Raw genomic sequence first — 19,126 nt, 5'->3', positions numbered from 1 at the left:
TCTTGTAACTTATACACAAGATAAATAAATCTAAGATTAGCTAAACAAACAAATTCTCTGTTTAGGAAAAAATTCTTACTAAAAATGTTTTATATATATTAAAGATACATACCCCACACTCTGCTACATCTCTATATTTTCCAAAATGAAGAACCTATGACCCAAAACATAGAAAAACAGAATTATATCAATATATCAGAACAAAAACTACCACAAACAGTACAAGGACAAAATTAATACCACAAATTCATGAAAACAGCAATACTTACATGTGCTTTTGTGTTTTGGTTAACCGTTTCATAAACTCCCATGTAAAACTCAGGGTCAAACATATCCTGAATCATGCAACGAAATTTCACAAAACTATTAGGTTTCAAATAATGAAGGGGAACTTCGTTCAGTGATGGTACCTTAAAGGAAAATAATCAAGTTAAGTCAACTAAATATCCTGTCTATACAACATGAAGCATATATACACAAACTTTATGTCCAGACTCAAAATTGTTAAACACACACACACACACCCCCACCATGCCTCGTCAGGGAGCCAAATGATCTCAATGGTCAACATAATTGCTGGAACCCAAGTTCTCTTCCATTTCTTCCAAGTTTTAGATAACATTTGACCATAATGTAAAAGAATGCTAAAAAATGCTTTTAATTCAGAACACTTTTCAATGATCAAAAAGGCATTTACTTTGTTGAGCTCTTCTCTTAAAACTAGCACATGCCAATTCTTTTAAAATGAAGGTAATAAAACAAAGGTAACTAACTGACTCTTGGAACTAAAGATGTGTCTCAGGAAGTAACACAGTCAGTTACTGCCACCTAGAGGCATAATGTATAAGTATTTATTTGCTTAAACTTAATTAGCAAAAGACCAAAATCTTTTAATACAAATGTACTTGAAGCAGAAGTACACATTAATTTACATATTTTTAAATTACATGGGGGTTACTTAGTTACTCTACTAAGAGAAACTTTGTAGTCTGTCCAACCTTCTCCCTCGAAAATAGCAATAAGCTTACCCACTTAGGAGCATTATTTTCCTTCAGCTTTTCCTTAAAATATTCAATTACTTTCTTCTCCCAGTCAGGATTAACTCCATTTTGTGCTGAAAGAGAAATATACTTTTCAAAGCTAATGTATATGCAATAAATAATAAGAGACTATGATCAGGTGAGTCACACAATAGTTTAGCCAGCAGAAAACAAACTAAAATTTGCTTCTACGATAGAATGAATTTTAGATAGGATGAATTTTACACTTCAGTGTGTCTGAAGTACTACACAAGACACATTCAAGAAGCTGTACTGAGCGGGAGGAGGGACAGTTACAAATCAGGAGGATGCTGACCTCCTGCAGGCTCTCTGGCACCCACAGTGTAGCTGGGGACACCTACAGAATGTGATGCAAGGCCACCTAGATTCAGCAGCATTTGAGCCACTGCTTGTAAAGCACTCTGTTCTTTTAATACATTTTTATATAGTTTTTTGTTTATCTTTACAACTATCCTGAAATAAAGAGCTGAAATTTTTTTGTTTATAACTTCATTTGGGAATAATTCTAGATTCAAAAAAGTTGGAAAGAACACTTGTATCCTTGCCCCATTTGCTTATCATCTGCTCCATCTCTTATATTTTTCTGATTCATTTAAGATTAAGTTGCACTATCAGGTATTTTTGCCTCCAAATATTATCAGTGTGTCTCCTAAGGAACAGTACTAACCATAGTACTGTTATCAACCTCAAGAAATTCAAAATTGACACAATACTTTTTATCTGGTTTACCATCTATATTCCAATTTGTCATATGACCCAATACTATCCTCTACAGCACTTTTTCCCCTTCAGTACAAGACCCAGCTTAGGATCACTTTTATATTTAGCTATCAGATCTCTTTAATCTCCTTTAATACGGAATAGTTCTGCAAACTTTATATTTTATGATATTGCTATTTAAGAAGAATAAGGTCCTTTTTAAAAAATTGAATGCTTCTCAATCTGGATCTGTTGGTTCCCTTATGATCGCATTCCAATCAAGTATAACCAAACTGCTGTTTAAATGATGTTGTCAAACTGCTGTATAAGTGATGTTTGTCCTTCCAGGTGTCTGAAAAGACATGATGCCCATCTTCCCTTCATTGGTGATGTTAATTTTGATCACCCAAAGTGACAGCCAGTTTCTCTACTGTGTAGTTACTATTTAGTCCTTAAAATTAACAAGCTATGTACAGGAGGCACTTATGGGAACTGGCCAAGACCAAAAAGTGAGCTATTGACGGAATACAGATTTATGTGAACTAAAACCACCAAACCACACAGCTGGCCACTCCTGCCACCATTTATAGTTATCACACAAGTGTTACGAAGATTGGGAGTAAAAAATAAAAAGTCTACACTTGTTATGGAGCTGCATCTGTGGAAAAGGACCATAAAATCCTAACACCATGTTTGAGCAGGACTCACAAACACGTTTACTTAACTGGACAAGAGCCAGTTCTGTAAAAGAAGTAGGGACGGGGACTCCGCAGGTGATTCTAATGTGCAGGCGTTAAATTCACTAACAAACTGGTCCTCAAAGTTGGTTCCCTGACCAGCATCATTAGCATCACCTGAGTACTTACTAGAAATGCAAATTATTCAGCCCAACCCCAAACCACAGGATCAGAAACTCTTAGGGGTGGGGCCTACCAATTCATGTTTTAAAAAGCCCTCTAGGTGACTGACTATAATGCATACTGAAGTTTAAGAATCGCTGCTCTACTAGATACAGTGAACTGGGTAAAAGATAAGTGGGTATTTTCGCTTGTAGTCAAAATGGATGTTTAAACAAAAGACACAGCCATGACTGCCACACCAACTATTTTGCCTGCAACTGTGTAAAAATTGTAAGAATACCACGTAACAAATAGTAAAGCTACATCAAGCAGTGACTGGGGAGCAGCAAGTTATTTCTAAGTTACTGGAATATATATAAATACAATTTTCTTTTTTCAGACAGGGTGTTGTGTTGCTCTGTCACCCAGGATGGAGTACAGGGGTGTGGTCCTGGCTCACTGCAACCTTAATTTCCTGGGCTCAAGTGATCCTCTGGCCTCAGTCTCCTAAGTAGCTGGGACCACAGGCACGTACCACCACGCCTGGCTAATTTTTAAGTCTTTTTGTAGAGACGGAGGTCTCCCTATCTTGTCCAGGTTGGTCTCAAACTTCTGGGCTCAAGTGATCGATCCTCCTGCCTGTGCGCTTAAAATGAAAAAATTCTCTTGGCTGGGCGTGGTGGCTCACACCTGTAATTCCAGCACTTTGGAAGGCCAAGATGGGCAGATCACCTGAGGTCAGGAGTTTGAGACAAGTCTGGCCAACATGGCGAAACCCCTTTTCTACTAAAAATACAAAAATCAGCTGGGCGTGATGGTGTGCGCCTGTAATCCCAGCTACTCGGGAGGCTGAGGCAGGAGACTCGCTTGAACCCGGGAGGTGGAGGTTGCAGTGAGCCAAGACTGCCCCGCTGCACTCCAGCCTGGGCGACAAGAGTAAAACTTCGTCCCCCACCCCTGCCCCCTCCACCGCGCAGAAAGAAAAAATTATCAAGACACTGGATTCCTCCAGACTCCATGTGTGTCCTTAGGATCCAACTATGTATCCTTACTATATTGCTGCAATTAATCTTAGGAGGCGTACAACTATACAATGAATTATATAAGTCCTTTTAGTAAATCTTCAAGCATACGGGTGGTTATGGGACTCCCTAACACATCTGTATATCAATACTTCATTTCTTTTTTTTTTTTTGAGACGGAGTCTCGCTGTGTCTCCCAGGCTGGAGTGCAGTGGTGAGATCTCGGCTCACTGCAAGCTCCGCCTCCCGGGTTCACGCCATTCTCCCGCCTCAGCCTCCCAAGTAGCTGAGACTACAGGCGCCCGCCACCACGCCCGGCTAGTTTTTTGTATTTTTAGTAGAGACGGGGTTTCACCATGTTAGCCAGGATAGTCTCGATCTCCTGACCTCGTGATCCACCCGCCTCGGCCTCCCAAAGTGCTGGGATTACAGGCTTGAGCCACCGCGCCCGGCCTCAATACTTCATTTCTTTTTATTGTTATTATTCCTCTGAATAACAACCAATTTGTTTATGTATTTGCTTGCTGAAGGACATTTAGATTGTCTTCAGGTTTGACAACTATAAACAAAACTATAAAACACGTGTCTACAGATTTTCACGTGAACATGAGCTTTCATTTCTCTAGAATGAATATCTAGATACGACACAGTTGAGTACGTGGTAAATGTATGATTAAGATTCTACCTGTCTTCCAGAGTGGCTGCACCGTTTTGCTAAGAGATCCAGCTGTTCACATCCTTGCCAGTACCAGTATTATCACTATGTATTTTTAAATTTTAGCTGTACTAATATGTAATACCATGGCTTAAATTTGCATTTCCCTAACGGCTAACAATGCTGAACTCTTCTCAGGGGGATATTTGCCATCCTTGTACCCTTTCTGGTGAAATATCTATCTAAATCTACTTAAATCTTTTGCCCCTTTTTAAATTGAGTTTTTAAATTACCACTGTGTTTTCTTTTATATTCTGGATTCCAGTTCTTTTTCTGATACTGGATTTTCAAATATATTATCCCAGTGTATCGCTTGTCTTTTCACGCTCCTAATTTTTTTTTTTTTTAACAGAGCAAAGGGTTTTAATTTTGATGAAGCCCAGTTTATCAAATTTCTGTTGTATTTATTTATTAATTTTTTTTGAGACAGAGTCTCGCTCTGTCGCCCAGGCTGGAGTGCAGTGGCTGGATCTCAGCTCACTGCAAGCTCCGCCTCCCGGGTTCACGCCATTCTCCTGCCTCAGCCTCCCGAGTAGCTGGGACTACAGGCGCCCACAACCGCGCCCGGCTAATTTTTTGTATTTTTAGTAGAGACGGGGTTTCACCGTGGTCTCGATCTCCTGACCTTGTGATCCGCCCGCCTCGGCCTCCCAAAGTGCTGGATTACAGGCGTGAGCCACCACGCCCGGCCCAAATTTCTGTTTTATACACTGTGCCTTTGGTGTCATGTCTTACGAACTCATTGCCAAACCCCAGGTCACAAAGATCTGTTTTCTTCTAAAAGTTTTATAGTTTCAGGTTTTATACTTAGATCTATGATCCATTTTGACTTAATTTTATATGAAATACAAGGTATAGGTTGAGGTTTTTATTTTTGCATGTAAATGTTGAATTGTTCATGTCTTTGTAGAAAAGAATATCCTTTTTCCATTTGAATTAGCTTTTGTATCTTTATTAAAAAGCAGCGAGGGCCGGGTGCGTTGGCTCACGCTGTAATCCCAGCATTTTGGGAGGCCAAGGCGGGCGGATCACCTGAGGTCAGGAGTTCGAGACCAGCCTGGCCAACATGGCGAAACCCCGTCTCTACTAAAAATACAAAAATTAGCCGGGTGTGGTGGTACATGCCTGTAATCCCAGCTACTCGGGAGTCTGAGACAGGAGAATCGCTTGAATCCAGGAGGCGGAGGTTTCAGTGAGCTGAGATTGCACCACTGCACTCCAGCCTGGGAGACAGAGTGAGGATCAGACTCTAAAAAAAAAAAAAAAAGAAAGAAAGAAAAAAAGCAATGGGGACAACAGGAACAAACCTTGAAAACATTATGCTAAGTGAGATAAGCCAGACATAAAAGGTGAAATATTGTATGATTCTACTTATATGAGTTAACTAGACTAGGTAGGTAAATTCAGTGAGAAAGTACAACAGAAGTTCTGGGGGGAGCCTAGAGAGAAATGGGGCCATGGGGACAGTTGGCTACCTACTTGGGCGAGTTTAGATAGCTTATGGTTGTGATCAGCAGAATAATGCCACCCCCCACCACCCAACCAAGATATTCATGTCCTAATCTCCAAAGGTAGCAGATGGAATTAAGGTTAATAATCAGTTGAACTTAAAAAACCAAATTATCTGGGTGGGTTCAATGTAATCACAAGGGTCCTTAAATGTGGAAGGATGCCGCAAAAGAGGAAGTTAGAGTAAGATGTGAGAACAACTCGACTTGTTGTCTTTGAAAATGGAAGGGGGCCACAAGCCAAGAAATGTGGGCAGACTCTAGATGCAGGAAAAGACAAGGAACAGATTCTCTCCTAAAGCCTCCACAATGGAATGCAAGTCCTGTCAACAATTTGATTTTATCCCAGTAAGACCCATGTCAGACTTCTGTCTCCAGGACTGTAAATAAAAACCCTTTGTTTTAAAGTCACTACATCTGTAATTTGTTATAGGAGAAATAGAAAACTAATACAGTGGTTTTTGAGGAACTGGTCCATTTCATCGAAGCTGATGAATTTATATATGCAGAGCTATTTGTATTATCCTTTTCATGCCTGTACAGTCTACGGTGGTATCTCCTCTTTCTTTTCTAATATTGGTAATTTGTCTTCCTTTTTTTCTTTTCTAATATTGGTAATTTGTTTTCCTTTTTTCTTTTGCCAGTCTTGCTAGAGGTTTACAATTTTATTGATTTTTTTTTAAAGAGCTTTGAGTTTCACTGATTTTTTTTTCTTTTTTTTTCTCCTGTTTTCTATTTCTCAGATTTTTGTTCTCTGTTATTTCTTCTGTTTAATTTGGGTTTATTTTGCTCTTCATTTCTAGTTTCACAGGTGGAAGCTTAAATTATTCACTTGAGACCTTCTCTTCTAATAAAGTCAGTTAATGCATCTAAGCACATCTTTGGCTGTATCCCACCAATTTTGATATGCTGAGTTTTCATTTTGGTTTAGTTCACACAATTCTAGGAAATTAGAATTAAATTAAAGCTTTTCTTTGAGAGTTTTTAATCCATGGATTGTTTAGAAGTGTTCTTTTTACACATAAAGTTTACTATTTGGTTTATGACCCAGAATATGGTTTATCTTGGTGAACGCTACATGCGCACTTGAAAAGCACTTGAAAAGAATGTGTATTCCGCTGTCATTAGGTAGACAAATGTCAATTAGATCTACTTGGCTGACAGTGTTGTGCAGTTTTGTGTTGCTCAGTATTCTTTTTGATTTTCTATCCACTATTCTGTCAAGCACTGAGAGAGGAGTAGTAAAATATCTAACTACAATTGCAGATTTGTCTATTTCTTCTTTTACTTCTGATGGTTTTTGCTTCATATATTTTGAAGCTCTGTTGCTTGGTGCATATATAGTTAGGTCTTCTTGGTGAACTGACTGTTTTAACATTATATAATGTGCCTCTTGTTCTCTTCTCACACAACCTTTCTTAAAAGCATTTTAGGCCGGGCATGGTGGCTCATGCCTGTTATCCCAGCATTTAGGGAGGCCAAGGCAGGCAGATTACCTGAGGTCAGTAGTTTGAGACCAGTCTGGCCAACATGGTGAAACCTCATCTCTACTAAAAATACAAAAGTTAGCTGGGCTTGGTGGCGGGTACCTGTAATCCCAGTTACTTGGAAGGCTCAGGTAGGAGAATTGCTTGAACCCAGGAAGTAAAATGGTGCAACCACTGTGGAAAAGTTTAGCAATTCCACAAAAAGTTAAATATAAAACTATCATATGACCTTGCACTTCCATCCCTAGGTATATCTGGGAAAGAACCAAAAAATTTATTCATACAAAAACTTGTACATGAATGTTTATAGCAGCACTACTTACAACAGCCAGGAAATAACCCAAGTGTCCATCAGCAAATACGTGGATAAACAAAATGCAGTATAGACACACAATGGCATGTTATTTTCGGTCAGAAAAAGGAAAGCAGACTGGGTATAGTGCCTCACATCTGTAATCCCTGCACTTCAGGAGGCCGAGGCAGTGTGAGTGGAGCCTAGGCAACATAGTGAGACCCCAAATCTACAAAAAATGATTTAAAAATTAGCTGGGTGTGGTAATACATGCCTGTAGTCCCAGCTACTCGGGAAGCTGAGGCTGCATGATCACTTGAGACTGGAAGTTCAAGGCTGCCGTGAGCCATGATCTTGCCACACAGCATTCCAGCCTGGATGACAGACCTAGGCTCTGTATCTTAAAAATAGATAGATAGATAGACAGATAGATAGATAGACAGACAGATAGATAAAATAAGGAATGCAGTACTGATTCATACCATGACATGGATGAACCATGAAAATATCATGGTAAATGAAAAGAAGCCAGAGCCCAAAGGCCACATGTTGTATAATCCCATCTACATGAAACGTCAAGAATAGGTAAATCCACGGCCAGAAGTATACTTGTTGCCAGAGGATGGAAGAGGGGAAGAAATGGGAGAGACTGCTAAAGGTATGGGGTTTCTTTTTGGAGTGATGAAAATGATAGTGGCGGCCAGGCGTGGTGACTCACGCCTGTAATCCCAACACTTTGCTAGGCCAAGGCGTGTGGATCACCTGAGATCAGGAGTTCAAGAGCAGCCTGACCAACATGGTAAAACTCCGTCTCTACTAAAAATACAAAAATTAGCCGGAAATGGTGGTGCATGCCTGTAATCCCAGCTACTTGGGAGGCTGAGGCGAGAGAATCGCTTGAACCCGGTAGGCAGAGGTTGCAGTGAGCTAAGACTGCGCCACTGCACTCCAGCCTGGGCAATAGAGTGAGACCCCGTCTCAAAAAAAGAAAAAGAAAACAAAAAAGACAAAGAAAAAAATAGTGGTGATGATGGTTGCACAACATCATTATTAATGCAGTTAAAAAAATTAAATTGTACATTTTACAATAGTAAACATTGTTATGTGAATTATATTTCAAAGAAAAAAAAGTTTTGGACCAGCCTGAGCAATACAGTGAAACGCCATCTCTACGAAAATACAAAAAGTTAGCAGGGTGTGGTGATGGGCGCCTGTAGTCCCAGCTACTCAGGAGGCTGAGGCAGTAGAACTGCTTGAACCTGGGAGGCAGAGGTTGCAGTGAGCCGAGATCGCATCACTGCACTCTAGCCTGGGGGACAGAGCAAGACTCCATCTCAAAAAAAAAAAAAAAAAAAAAAAGTGGTTACTTCAATGGAGGGAGCACATACTTTCACTCAGTTCATACCATCATGTTGAATTTTTAAAACCATGTGTAAGTTATTATAACTTAAAAACTCCTACGTATGCCATTTGCCATGGCTGCCAGAGCTATTCTTCTTCTCTGAGAACGCCCCCACTGTTGAGGTGTGGATAATAGTCACGACTGTCCCACCTAACTCTATGCCATGGCCACAGATGACTGATCCCTGAGTGAATGGATTCTTGACTCCATGTTGTGTCAATCAGATTTTCTATGCCTGAAAATAAAGATGCTAGCTAGCGTGGGTTGGAACTGAGAACAAGTAAATTTGGGAGACATGGAGTAGAGAAAGATAAAGTGTGCAGAGATGAACGTAGCCCAAGAGAGAAATACTGAGTTGCTTGGATTCCTGCTAGCTTTCCAGTTCCTGATTCCACTCAGTCTCTTCGAATACCCAACCACTCTCCCTGCTGTTGGGTTTTATAGCCTTAATATAAATTAACTTTTTTCAGTGGCCTACCAAGGACAGAGTGGTAGGAGAGGTCCAAGGTGGGTACAGACAATAAGAGAATGGATTGTGTGCTTAGATTCATGGTGATAATAAAAAGCAGACCAACTAACTTTTAGTTCATTTTATTATTGCTTTAAATTCTCTAAAATGCTAGTGATAAAATAGTCTGCTCTGTCCCCCTCCACCCAACACTGCTCTTTTTTGCCTGAGCTAGTCTAGTTCTGTTAGATACAACCAAAGAACCTTAAATATAATCAGAATAATGATCTTGGTCTAACCAATAATTGAAGGCAAAACAGCTAAAGAGGCTGGGCACAGTGGCTCACACCTGTTATCACAGCACTTTGGGAGGCCAAGGCGGCAGGGGAGGGATGGATCACTTGAGGCCAGGAGTTGGAGACCAGCCTGGCCAACATGGCAAAATCCTGTCTTCTACTAAAAATACAAAAATTAGCCGGGCATGGTGGTGCACACTTGTAATCCCAGCTACTCGAGAGGCTGAGGCATGAGAATGGCTTGAACTCAGGAGGTGGAGGTTGCAGTGAGCCAAGATCGCGCCACTACACTCCAGCCTGGGAAACAGAGCAAGACTCTGACTCCAAAAAAAAAAAAAAGAAAAGAAAAATTTTGAGATTCATGATCTCACTAGCCATTTCAATTAACAACATTTCTGATTAATCAGTCTTTCCGGGGCCGGGCGCGGTGGCTCAAGCCTGTAATCCCAGCACTTTGGGAGGCCGAGACGGGCGGATCACGAGGTCAGGAGATCGAGACCAGCCTGGCGAACACGGTGAAACCCCGTCTCTACTAAAAAATACAAAAAAAAAAACTAGCCGGGCGAGGCGGCGGGCGCCTGTAGTCCCAGCTACTCGGGAGGCTGAGGCAGGAGAATGGCATAAACCCGGGGGGCGGAGCTTGCAGTGAGCTGAGATCCGGCCACTGCACTCCAGCCCGGGCGACAGAGCCAGACTCCGTCTCAAAAAAAAAAAAAAAAAAAAATCAGTCTTTCCACTGCTTTTGTTCAACAAGTGTCCACTGAGCACTCTCGTCGTACAAGGCATATTCTAGGAAATTAGAATACAGTGGTGAGTAATGCAGATACAGGCCCGAATTCGCAGGGTCAAAATCCAGCAAAGGAACTTCTGAAATAAGGAATTTCAACAATGCGCTTTACACACTATTTTTCAAAGACAGGTATAATAGGATCCTGCAGTACCGTGGAGCAGGGGTACCCTACTTTGGTACCTAACTTAGGTTCCCAAAGGAAAAGTAAGACTTAGCCAGAGCCGGCCGGGCATGGTGGCTCAAGCCTGTAATCCCAGCACTTTGGGAGGCCGAGACGGGCGGATCACGAGGTCAGGAGATCGAGACTATCCTGGCTAATACGGTGAAACCCCGTATCTACTAAAAAATACAAAAAAACTAGCCGGGCGAGGTGGCGGGCGCCTGTAGTCCCAGCTACTCAGGAGGCTGAGGCAGGAGAATGGCGTGAATCCGGGAGGCGGAGCTTGCAGTGAGCTGAGATCCGGCCACTGCACTCCAGCCTGGGCAATAGAGCAAGACTCCATCTCAAAATAAAAAAAAATAAAAAAAATAAAAAAGACTTAGCCAGAAAAGTGGACATGGGATCGGAGGGGGAATCAGGCACAAAAAATAGCAGATGCAAAAGGCTTAGACACAGGTTCAAAATCAAAGAACTGAAAGAAGGTTCAGTGCGGCTGGGATGGAGAGTATGAGGAGGGGGCACGCAGTGATAAAGACTGAGAGCAAGGCAAGGGTGGAGACAACAAGGGCCTCATAAACCACTTTAAAAGGCCTGGATCAGATAGTAAGGGTAACAAGAAGTCACTGAAGGACTTGGTTCCAGTGTGGAAGGTGGAAGAGAAGCAAGACTGGAGGCAAGAAACCAGTTAGAGGGCTGTTCCAGCATCCAGGAGAGAGACTACAATGGCCTTTTTTTTTTTTTTTTTTTGTGACAGAGTCTCGCTCTGTCACCCAGGCTGGAGTGCAGTGGCCAGATCTCAGCTCACTGCAAGCTCTGCCTCCCCTGGTTCACGCCATTCTCCTGCCTCAGCCTCCCAAGTAGCTGGGACTACAGGCGCCTGCCACCTCGCCCGGCTAGTTTTTTTTGTATTTTTTAGTAGAGACGGGGTTTCACCGGGTTAGCCAGGATGGTCTTGATCTCCTGACCTCGTGATCCGCCCGTCTCGGCCTCCCAAAGTGCTGGGATTACAGGCTTGAGCCACCGCGCCCGGCCTATAATGGCCTTAATTATGACAGTAGCATTGGAGATGAGGGTCTAGGCCGGGCACGGTGGCTCATGCCTGTAATCCCAGCACTTTGGGAGGCTGAGGTGGGCGGATCACTAGGTCAGGAGTTCAAGAACAGCCTGGTCAACATGGTGTAACCATCTTTACTAAAAATACAAAAATTAGCTGGGCATGGGGGCATGCACCTGCAATCCCAGCTACTCAGGAGGCTGAAGCAGGAGAATCGCTTGAACCCAGGAGGCAAAGGCTGCAGTGAGCCAAGATTGTAACACTGCACCCTAGCCTGGGCGACAGAGCGAGACTCAGTCTCAAAGAAAAAAAAAAAAAAAAGAAAATTAGCTGGGCACAGTGGCAGGCGCTTGTAATCCCAGCTACTCCGGAGGCTGAGGCAGAATTGCTTGAACCTGGGAGGCGGAGGTTGCAGTGAGCCGAGATCACACTGTTGCACTCCAGCCTAGATGACAAGAACGAAACTCCATCACACACACACACACACACACACACACACACACACCCCCACCCACCCACCCCTAGAATAGATAAGACACAGTGACCAAATTCAGATCCTGAAAGAGAGTGATTAGCTGGTTATCCAAAATAACTAGCATCACGTGCTAAAAAGTGGTGTACTCTGGATGAGCACCGTACATAGAACTTCCTGATGTTAGGAATTTCTAGATCTGTGCTAATACAATACTCCCTATCCACATGTAGCTAATGAGCACTTAAAATGAGGTAACACCCAGGAGCTGAATTTTTAATTTTGTGTAATTATTAATTAATTTACGTTTAAACAGCCACACATGGCTACTGCCCTGGACAGTACACTCTAGATTACTGTGACATCTAACTTAAAACATATGACAGGGTTAGTAAGTTTATACAACACTATATGGCAAGGACAATAAGAAAGGGAAAAACTCAGGCTGCCGGGCACAGCGGCTCACGCCTGTAACCCTAGCACTTTGAGAAGTGCAGGCGGATCACGAGGTCAAGAGATCGAGACCATCCTGGCCAACATTGTGAAACCCTGTCTCTACTAAAAATACAAAAATGAGTCGGGCCTGGTGGCGCGTGCCTGTAGTCCCAGCTACTCGGGAGGCTGAGGCAGGAGAAACGCTTGAACCCCGGAGGTGGAGGGTGCAGTGAGCCAAGATCATGCTACTGCACTCCAGCCTGGGAAACAGTGCGAGACTGTCTCAAAAAAAAAGAAAAAAAAAAAAAAAGAAAAAGAAATGCATATTTCAAAATAAAACACACAACCAAACTTAACTTTTCAGTTTAAAAAAACTGTCTAAATATATGCAGAGAATATAAACTACACAACCACGAACCAGTGGTTATCTTGAAGATGAAGGATCTTTAAAGATCTTTCCTTTTCTGCTATATGTTACTGAACTGTTTTTTTTCTTTTTGTACAATACATATGCATTACCTATTTGGGTGGAAAACAATTTCCTATCAAACCAAAAAGTGCCTGTACATTATCACACAAACATACTTGTAATGCTGTTATGATAAAGATATGCAATATAATCACAGTGATAGCTTCTACAAACACATGATTTTTCTGTAAGACACAACATACATGGGAACAAGACATTCTGGGGAGAAGCATATCAACAAACTTCAAGTTCCCACAACAATCCATAGAATTTATAAAATACTCTAAAGCTATTATTTTATATCTAAGTTATATCCTTCCTGTACTATGATGAGATGTGTCCCTTAGGATCATACACTTAGGAGACAAAACTTGACACAAATACATTCAAATCTCTATCAAATATGAAATCATCTCATTTATCCAGCAAAATCAGAGTATAGGGTATTTCTCATAAACAAACTTTCTAATATTAGTAACTGAAATTTAACCCTTTAAGCACCGAACCTTTTTACTTCGGAAGGATTTTTCCTAAAAAGTATCTATGCATCTGCACCCTCTTAAACCAATGCTACAATTGAATCTTCACTTGACATCTTGGGGCCATTATGTTGAGCATCGATTATTAGTTCCAGGATTATTATGAAGATAAATTACTAGGATTTAGTGGAGAAATACATGCCCCTTCCTCAAAGCACCCTTGACTGCTATATAGTGAATTCGCCTTTTTTTGTTTGTTTTTTGAAGTATGAAGGTAGTTTTAAATTTCTTCATCAGGCTGTCAGTGTTCACTGGCTAAGTCCGGACGTCTATCCAGGCTTTCTTCTAACGTAATGCCTTTAGTTTCAGCCTAGGAAGCCAGATAACTAAACTAATTAAAATTATAGGTAAATTAATAAGGACTTCCTGAGCACAAGAGGCCCTCCTATAAGAAATACCATACAGGCCGGGCGCGGTGGCTCAAGCCTGTAATCCCAGCACTTTGGGAGGCCGAGACGGGCGGATCACGAGGTCAGGAGATCGAGACCATCCTGGCTGACACGGTGAAACCCCGTCTCTACTAAAAAATACAAAAAAAACTTAGCCGGGCGCGGTGGCGGGCGCCTGTAGTCCCAGCTACTCGGGAGGCTGAGGCAGGAGAATGGCGGGAACCCGGGAGGCGGAGCTTGCAGTGAACTGAGATCCGGCCACTGCACTCCAGCCTGGGCGACATAGCGAGACTCCGTCTCAAAAAAAAAAAAAAAAAGAAATACCATACATTGTTTGCCGTCGGTTTTGGCTGCTGAGGATGATTTAGCTTCCTATTGCCTTTTCTCCCTAGTACCCCAAGATGTTTTTTCAATAAGCTAAGGCCGCTCTACAACTCTAAGTTAACTCCAGACAAGTCAGGTGTTGCCATCTACAGTGATTTCTAGTTGGGTCTGACTCCACCACTCATTACGTGCAAAAAGACACTGGGGAATGGAACGGTTGTCAAAATGCCCAGTTACCGATAACAAATATAAATTTTTCTTTGTATACTCTTCGCAGTAAAGTAGCAACAGCAATCGCAACCAAAATTTATTAAGCTCGCCTGCAGCGTTCTCAGCCCCACGTACAAACTCAAGTAGCTCAGTATTTCTTGCTGGCTCTGGCACAGGAGCAGATCCAGACTAGATGGATTCTAAAGTCATCCCAACAGGAAAATTAAGCTATGAACATTAAATCTTATCTCTGAGAGAGAATGAGGGTAACATAGGAGTTAGAACCAACTTCTGTGCAAGTGAGCACTCCCCGACGCACCGGAAGTTTTGAAATATCCTGCGGGCTTCCCACAGGCAAAGTGGTTTCCCTCCCCGCGGCTCTGCGGGCCCTCCCCAGGGTTCGAGGACCTCCCCGAGTTTGTTGCGCCCGGGGCCCTGACCCTGCCACAGGCTGGGAGCGAGACCGTCAATCACAGCCCGCGCCCCACGACTTCACCTTGGCGGCTCGCGAGCTGCGACTCGGGCAGGTGGGAGGTACCTGCGGCCCGACTCCTACCCCTACCTGCTGCGACCGGGGAAGAGGCTGTCCCAGCTGAGGCCGGTGCAGGCCCCAGGGCGCCGTCTCGGGCCGCGCGAACCCTCGAGGTGGTACCGCGTGGGGGCCGCGCGGCGGGGCCCGGCCCCGGGTCTCGGCAAACTCGGCTGCCCGCCCGGCCCGCCCCCCGGCGCCGCCACTCACCGAAGAAGCCCTGCACGATTCCCAGCGGGTGGCTGAGCCAATCCTCCCCACACGGCATCTCGCCAGGGGCCGGGGCCGGGGCCGGGGCCGGCGTGGACCGGGCGGAGGCGATCCGCGGGCAGAGCGCGGCCGGGCGGCCGGCGCCCAGTTCCTCTTCGGCGGCTCGGCCGCTCCTCCCTCGCGCCCTCCCACGCACAGCGAGCGGCGGGGCGCGGGCCTCCCGCGCCTCAGGGAGCGGTGGCTGCGGTGGGGCCGCCGAGGAGCTGCTGGCGACGGGCAGGCGGGCGCGTACGGGCCCCTAGCCTTCACTTCGCACAATGGCGGGAAACAGCCGCCGCCGACCGCGCTGCCTGCGACCTGGGTGGAGCTCGGGCGGGGAGGGGCGGCGGGAGCGCGCGGCGCGGCGCGGCTCTGCGGGGCGAGGAGGAGGGGCGGGCCGGGGCGGCGGCGGCGCCGCCATCTTGGAGACGGGCAAAAGGAAGGGCACGCAGCGCCGCTGGAGGCTGCGCAGCGCGGGCCCGGCGTTGTGTTCCAAGGGCGGCGCGTTGTCGTTTGTCCCCATGTGCCGGCGTGTAGCGGGAGCTCCCATAGTGGGCTTGTAAGAGCGCAAAGCGAGTCTTTGCACAACCGCTGAAAAGCATAAGCTCAGAGACCTCAGAGTCATCTCTGGGCAAAATTAGTGGGCGAAATCGCCTTGGAAATCCGCCCGCCTACTCTTTGTGCTTTTTTCTTTTTTTGCTGATGGCAGCTCTTTTATCTGGGCCCCCCGCCCGAAACCCTGAGTGGTGACTTTCCCTCAGCTGCACAAGGTCTCCCTGAGGAAGGTGCACATTTAGAGAAGGGGAACCTCAGGGGACCCCGCGCTCCCTTTGCAGTCGCCTCAGACCTTGTGGCTCAGGGACGGTTCCTTACCGAGGGGCGGGGGCTCTAAACGCGCCGGGCCCGGCCTACGCCTTGGCTGCGATCACCGGGTCGGCCTCTGTCTGGAAGCTGGCAGCCGCCGTCAGGGAGCGGGGCGAGGCGCCTGCACCGCGCGCCGCCGGGATACCCTGGAGAAGGAAGCTACGAAGACCGACTATAGCAGCTTTTTGGGAAAATACCCAAGTTCAAGAGTGAAACTGTGGGAGTCGCTCTGAACCTCTTCTAGTTCAGGAGGCTGTCCGATTAAAAAAAAGAAACTGTGTTTCCCCTGGACCTGGAATGTACCTGAGAAAACCCCAGGCCCATCAGATATATCTACTCAATGAAAAAAGAGCATGGTAACGGGAGGGGAATGACCTGAATGCAATCTACAATTGAGGAGCTGAAGGAAAGGAACGGAACCCGCGTCTCAAGTCCTCCTTGAGAAATCCTTCTACCTTTCTAGGTTCTCCGCTGGAGCCCTTATCACAAAGCACGGATTGGCAAGAGAAAAATTTAGTAACATGTACATCTTATATGGGCAAAACTCAAGGAAGAGTAACTGGAAGAGGTGGCTTAGAATGGGGGATTACGTAGCATTTACAATGAAGAACAACAACTTTGTGGAGAAATGACTAAAGCAGTTTGAGGTGTCCAAAAGCAGCAGAGTGGGAAGGTAGAAATATGAGAAACTAATGATAGTTACAGGTAGTGAGTGAAGTGTGTTACATAGGTTCTTCTAGTGCCATCTCTGGCTGATAAGGGTCTAAAGTTGTCTCTGGTGATTAACTTTTGTCCCTGGTAGAGAGAGATGAGGTGGGACACTTTTGAAAATGTCCTGCTTTTAGGCACTAGTGGAAGGGTAGGGAGCTTGTTTTGTACAGATGCTCCTCTGCTTATTCTCCTTATGATGGAGTTACATCCCAATAAACCCATTGTAAATTGAAAATGTCATTAGTTGAGGCCCAGCGCGGTGGCTCACGCCTGTAATCCCAACAGTTTGGGAGGCCAAGGCGGGCAGATCACGAGGCCAAGAAATGGAGACCATCCTGGCCAACATGGTGAAACCCCATCCCTACTAAAAATACAAAAATTAGCTGGGCGTGGTGGCACGCGCCTGTGGTCCTAGCCACTCTGGAGGCTGAGGCAGGAGAACCACTTCAACCCAGGAGGCGGAGGTTGCAGTGAGCCGAGATCACGCCACTACACTCCGGCCTGGCGACAGAGCGAGAATGCGTCTCAAAAGAAAAAAAAAAGAAAAAAAGAAAAAAAATATTATTAGTTGAAAATGTGTTTAATACACGGAACCTATCAAACATCAGTAGGCTACTGCAAACATGCTCAGAATATTTACATTAGCCTACAGTTGGGCAAAAGCATCTAACACGAAGCCCGTTTTATAATAAAATGTTGTATATCTCATGCAATTTATTGAATACTGTACTGAAAGTTAAAAACAGAATGGCTGTATGGGTAATTGAAGTATGGTTTCTACTGAATGCATGTTGTTTTCACACCATCATAAAGTCAAAAAAGCTTGTCAAACCATCGTTAAGTTGGGGACTGTCTGGATCTGCTTTTCAATTACCAAGATAATACTACTATAATTAAATTAATAATATTAAAATAATCCTTATGCCAAAGTGGCACATTTTGGAGTGACATTCTGGTTGACTTCAGGGCAAAAAACGAGTAGTTTGTATTTCTTAGTGTAAGGTAATTAATTGACACACTGAATTGTACATCTGGTTCTTGTGAGTTTGGGTAAGTCGAGAAAACTTGAGTTTCAAATCCAGGACATTACCACCATTCCATTCATTCATTTAGGGGACAGGGTTGCCAAGACCCTGGCATCAAATGGGGAAATCCCATATTTTTGCTTCATGGCCAGTAACAGGCAAATTAAATATATGCTATGGAAATGTCTGCTCTTAAATCATTGTAAATTCAAATTTACTTTATCTAAATTGCAGTTTGATACCAACTCAGCAGTGGCTAGTATAAGGGAGGAAAAATATCTTTTCCATCTGCCCTTCTAGATTCTATGGTGGACCCCTGTAAAAAAAAGGTAGATTAGCAAGAGAAAAATACGCACTTTATTTCATGTACGTTTTACAAGAAATGGGAGCCTTCATAAGGAAATTAAGATCCAAAGAAGCAGTTAAAACCAAGTGTTTTTATGCTAGGTTTGATGAAGAGAGTCATGGAAGAATGTGAGCGAAGTCCAGCAAACTAGGGGAAATTTAGCAAGGCCTGTGTGTTAGATTCCTTTCTGTGTCCCTTCATCTTTAAGATAGGATGCTCCTGTCCTCCAGGAGGAGGGAGGGCAGCTCTCATGTCAGAGTCTTATAATCTGCTTCAGGGGAAGGCCAGGGAGCCTTTCCCGCACATGCTGTTTCTCAAATTCCTTCAGCTTAAAATATTTAATATGCCAAGGTGCCATATTTTGGAGTAGCAAGTCGTGAATCCCATCTCTGTGAATACTTCAACTTTTGGTTTCTTCTTTGGCAGCGTATTTAGTGATTTATTTATTTTTTTAAATTGCTCGTATTTTACTTAAGGAGACACTGTGATCCTTCTGAAATGTAATTATTTTATAATGCGAATAACCCTCCAATTTTTCTGTGGCAAGATGTTTTGCTACTAAGTAGTTATGGAGCTGGGGGAGGTGGTGTGCACTTGTAGTCTCAGATACTTGGGAGACTGAGGTGGGAGGATCACTTGAGCCCAGGAGTTCGAGGTTACAGTGAACTATGATCGCGCTACTGCACTCTCGCCTGGGAGACAGAGGAACACCCCATTTCTAAAAATAATAACAATGACAATAATAATGATAAGTAGTTATGAAAATGTAAAAGGCCAGGGGAGGGTTCATG

At 44.1% G+C, this 19,126-nt stretch overlaps 1 protein-coding gene across 2 annotated transcripts in view; it reads right to left on the bottom strand.

Annotated features, from left to right (window-relative positions):
- The window catches only part of MCMB (minichromosome maintenance complex binding protein), a 46,500-nt gene extending 30,823 nt beyond the window's left edge, over window positions 1-15,677 (bottom strand). Inside the window, exons 1-4 of one of the 2 annotated variants that reach the window (XM_011717659.2) lie at window positions 15,351-15,677; window positions 1,029-1,114; window positions 270-410; window positions 113-154 (exon numbers count right to left, since the gene is read on the bottom strand). In XM_011717659.2, coding sequence (XP_011715961.1) covers window positions 113-154; window positions 270-410; window positions 1,029-1,114; window positions 15,351-15,408 — 327 coding nt within the window. In that variant the 5' untranslated portion in view covers window positions 15,409-15,677. The remainder of the gene's footprint in view (window positions 1-112; window positions 155-269; window positions 411-1,028; window positions 1,115-15,350) is intronic. The other variant, XM_011717669.2, reaches the window with a different exon arrangement.
- Window positions 15,678-19,126: the final 3,449 nt, after the last annotated feature.

Source organism: Macaca nemestrina, chromosome 9 (assembly GCF_043159975.1).
Source record: "Macaca nemestrina isolate mMacNem1 chromosome 9, mMacNem.hap1, whole genome shotgun sequence".
Classification (NCBI taxonomy): domain Eukaryota; kingdom Metazoa; phylum Chordata; class Mammalia; order Primates; family Cercopithecidae; genus Macaca; species Macaca nemestrina.
Note: the sequence above shows the minus strand (reverse complement) of the source record. Positions and strands in the feature narration are given on the sequence as shown.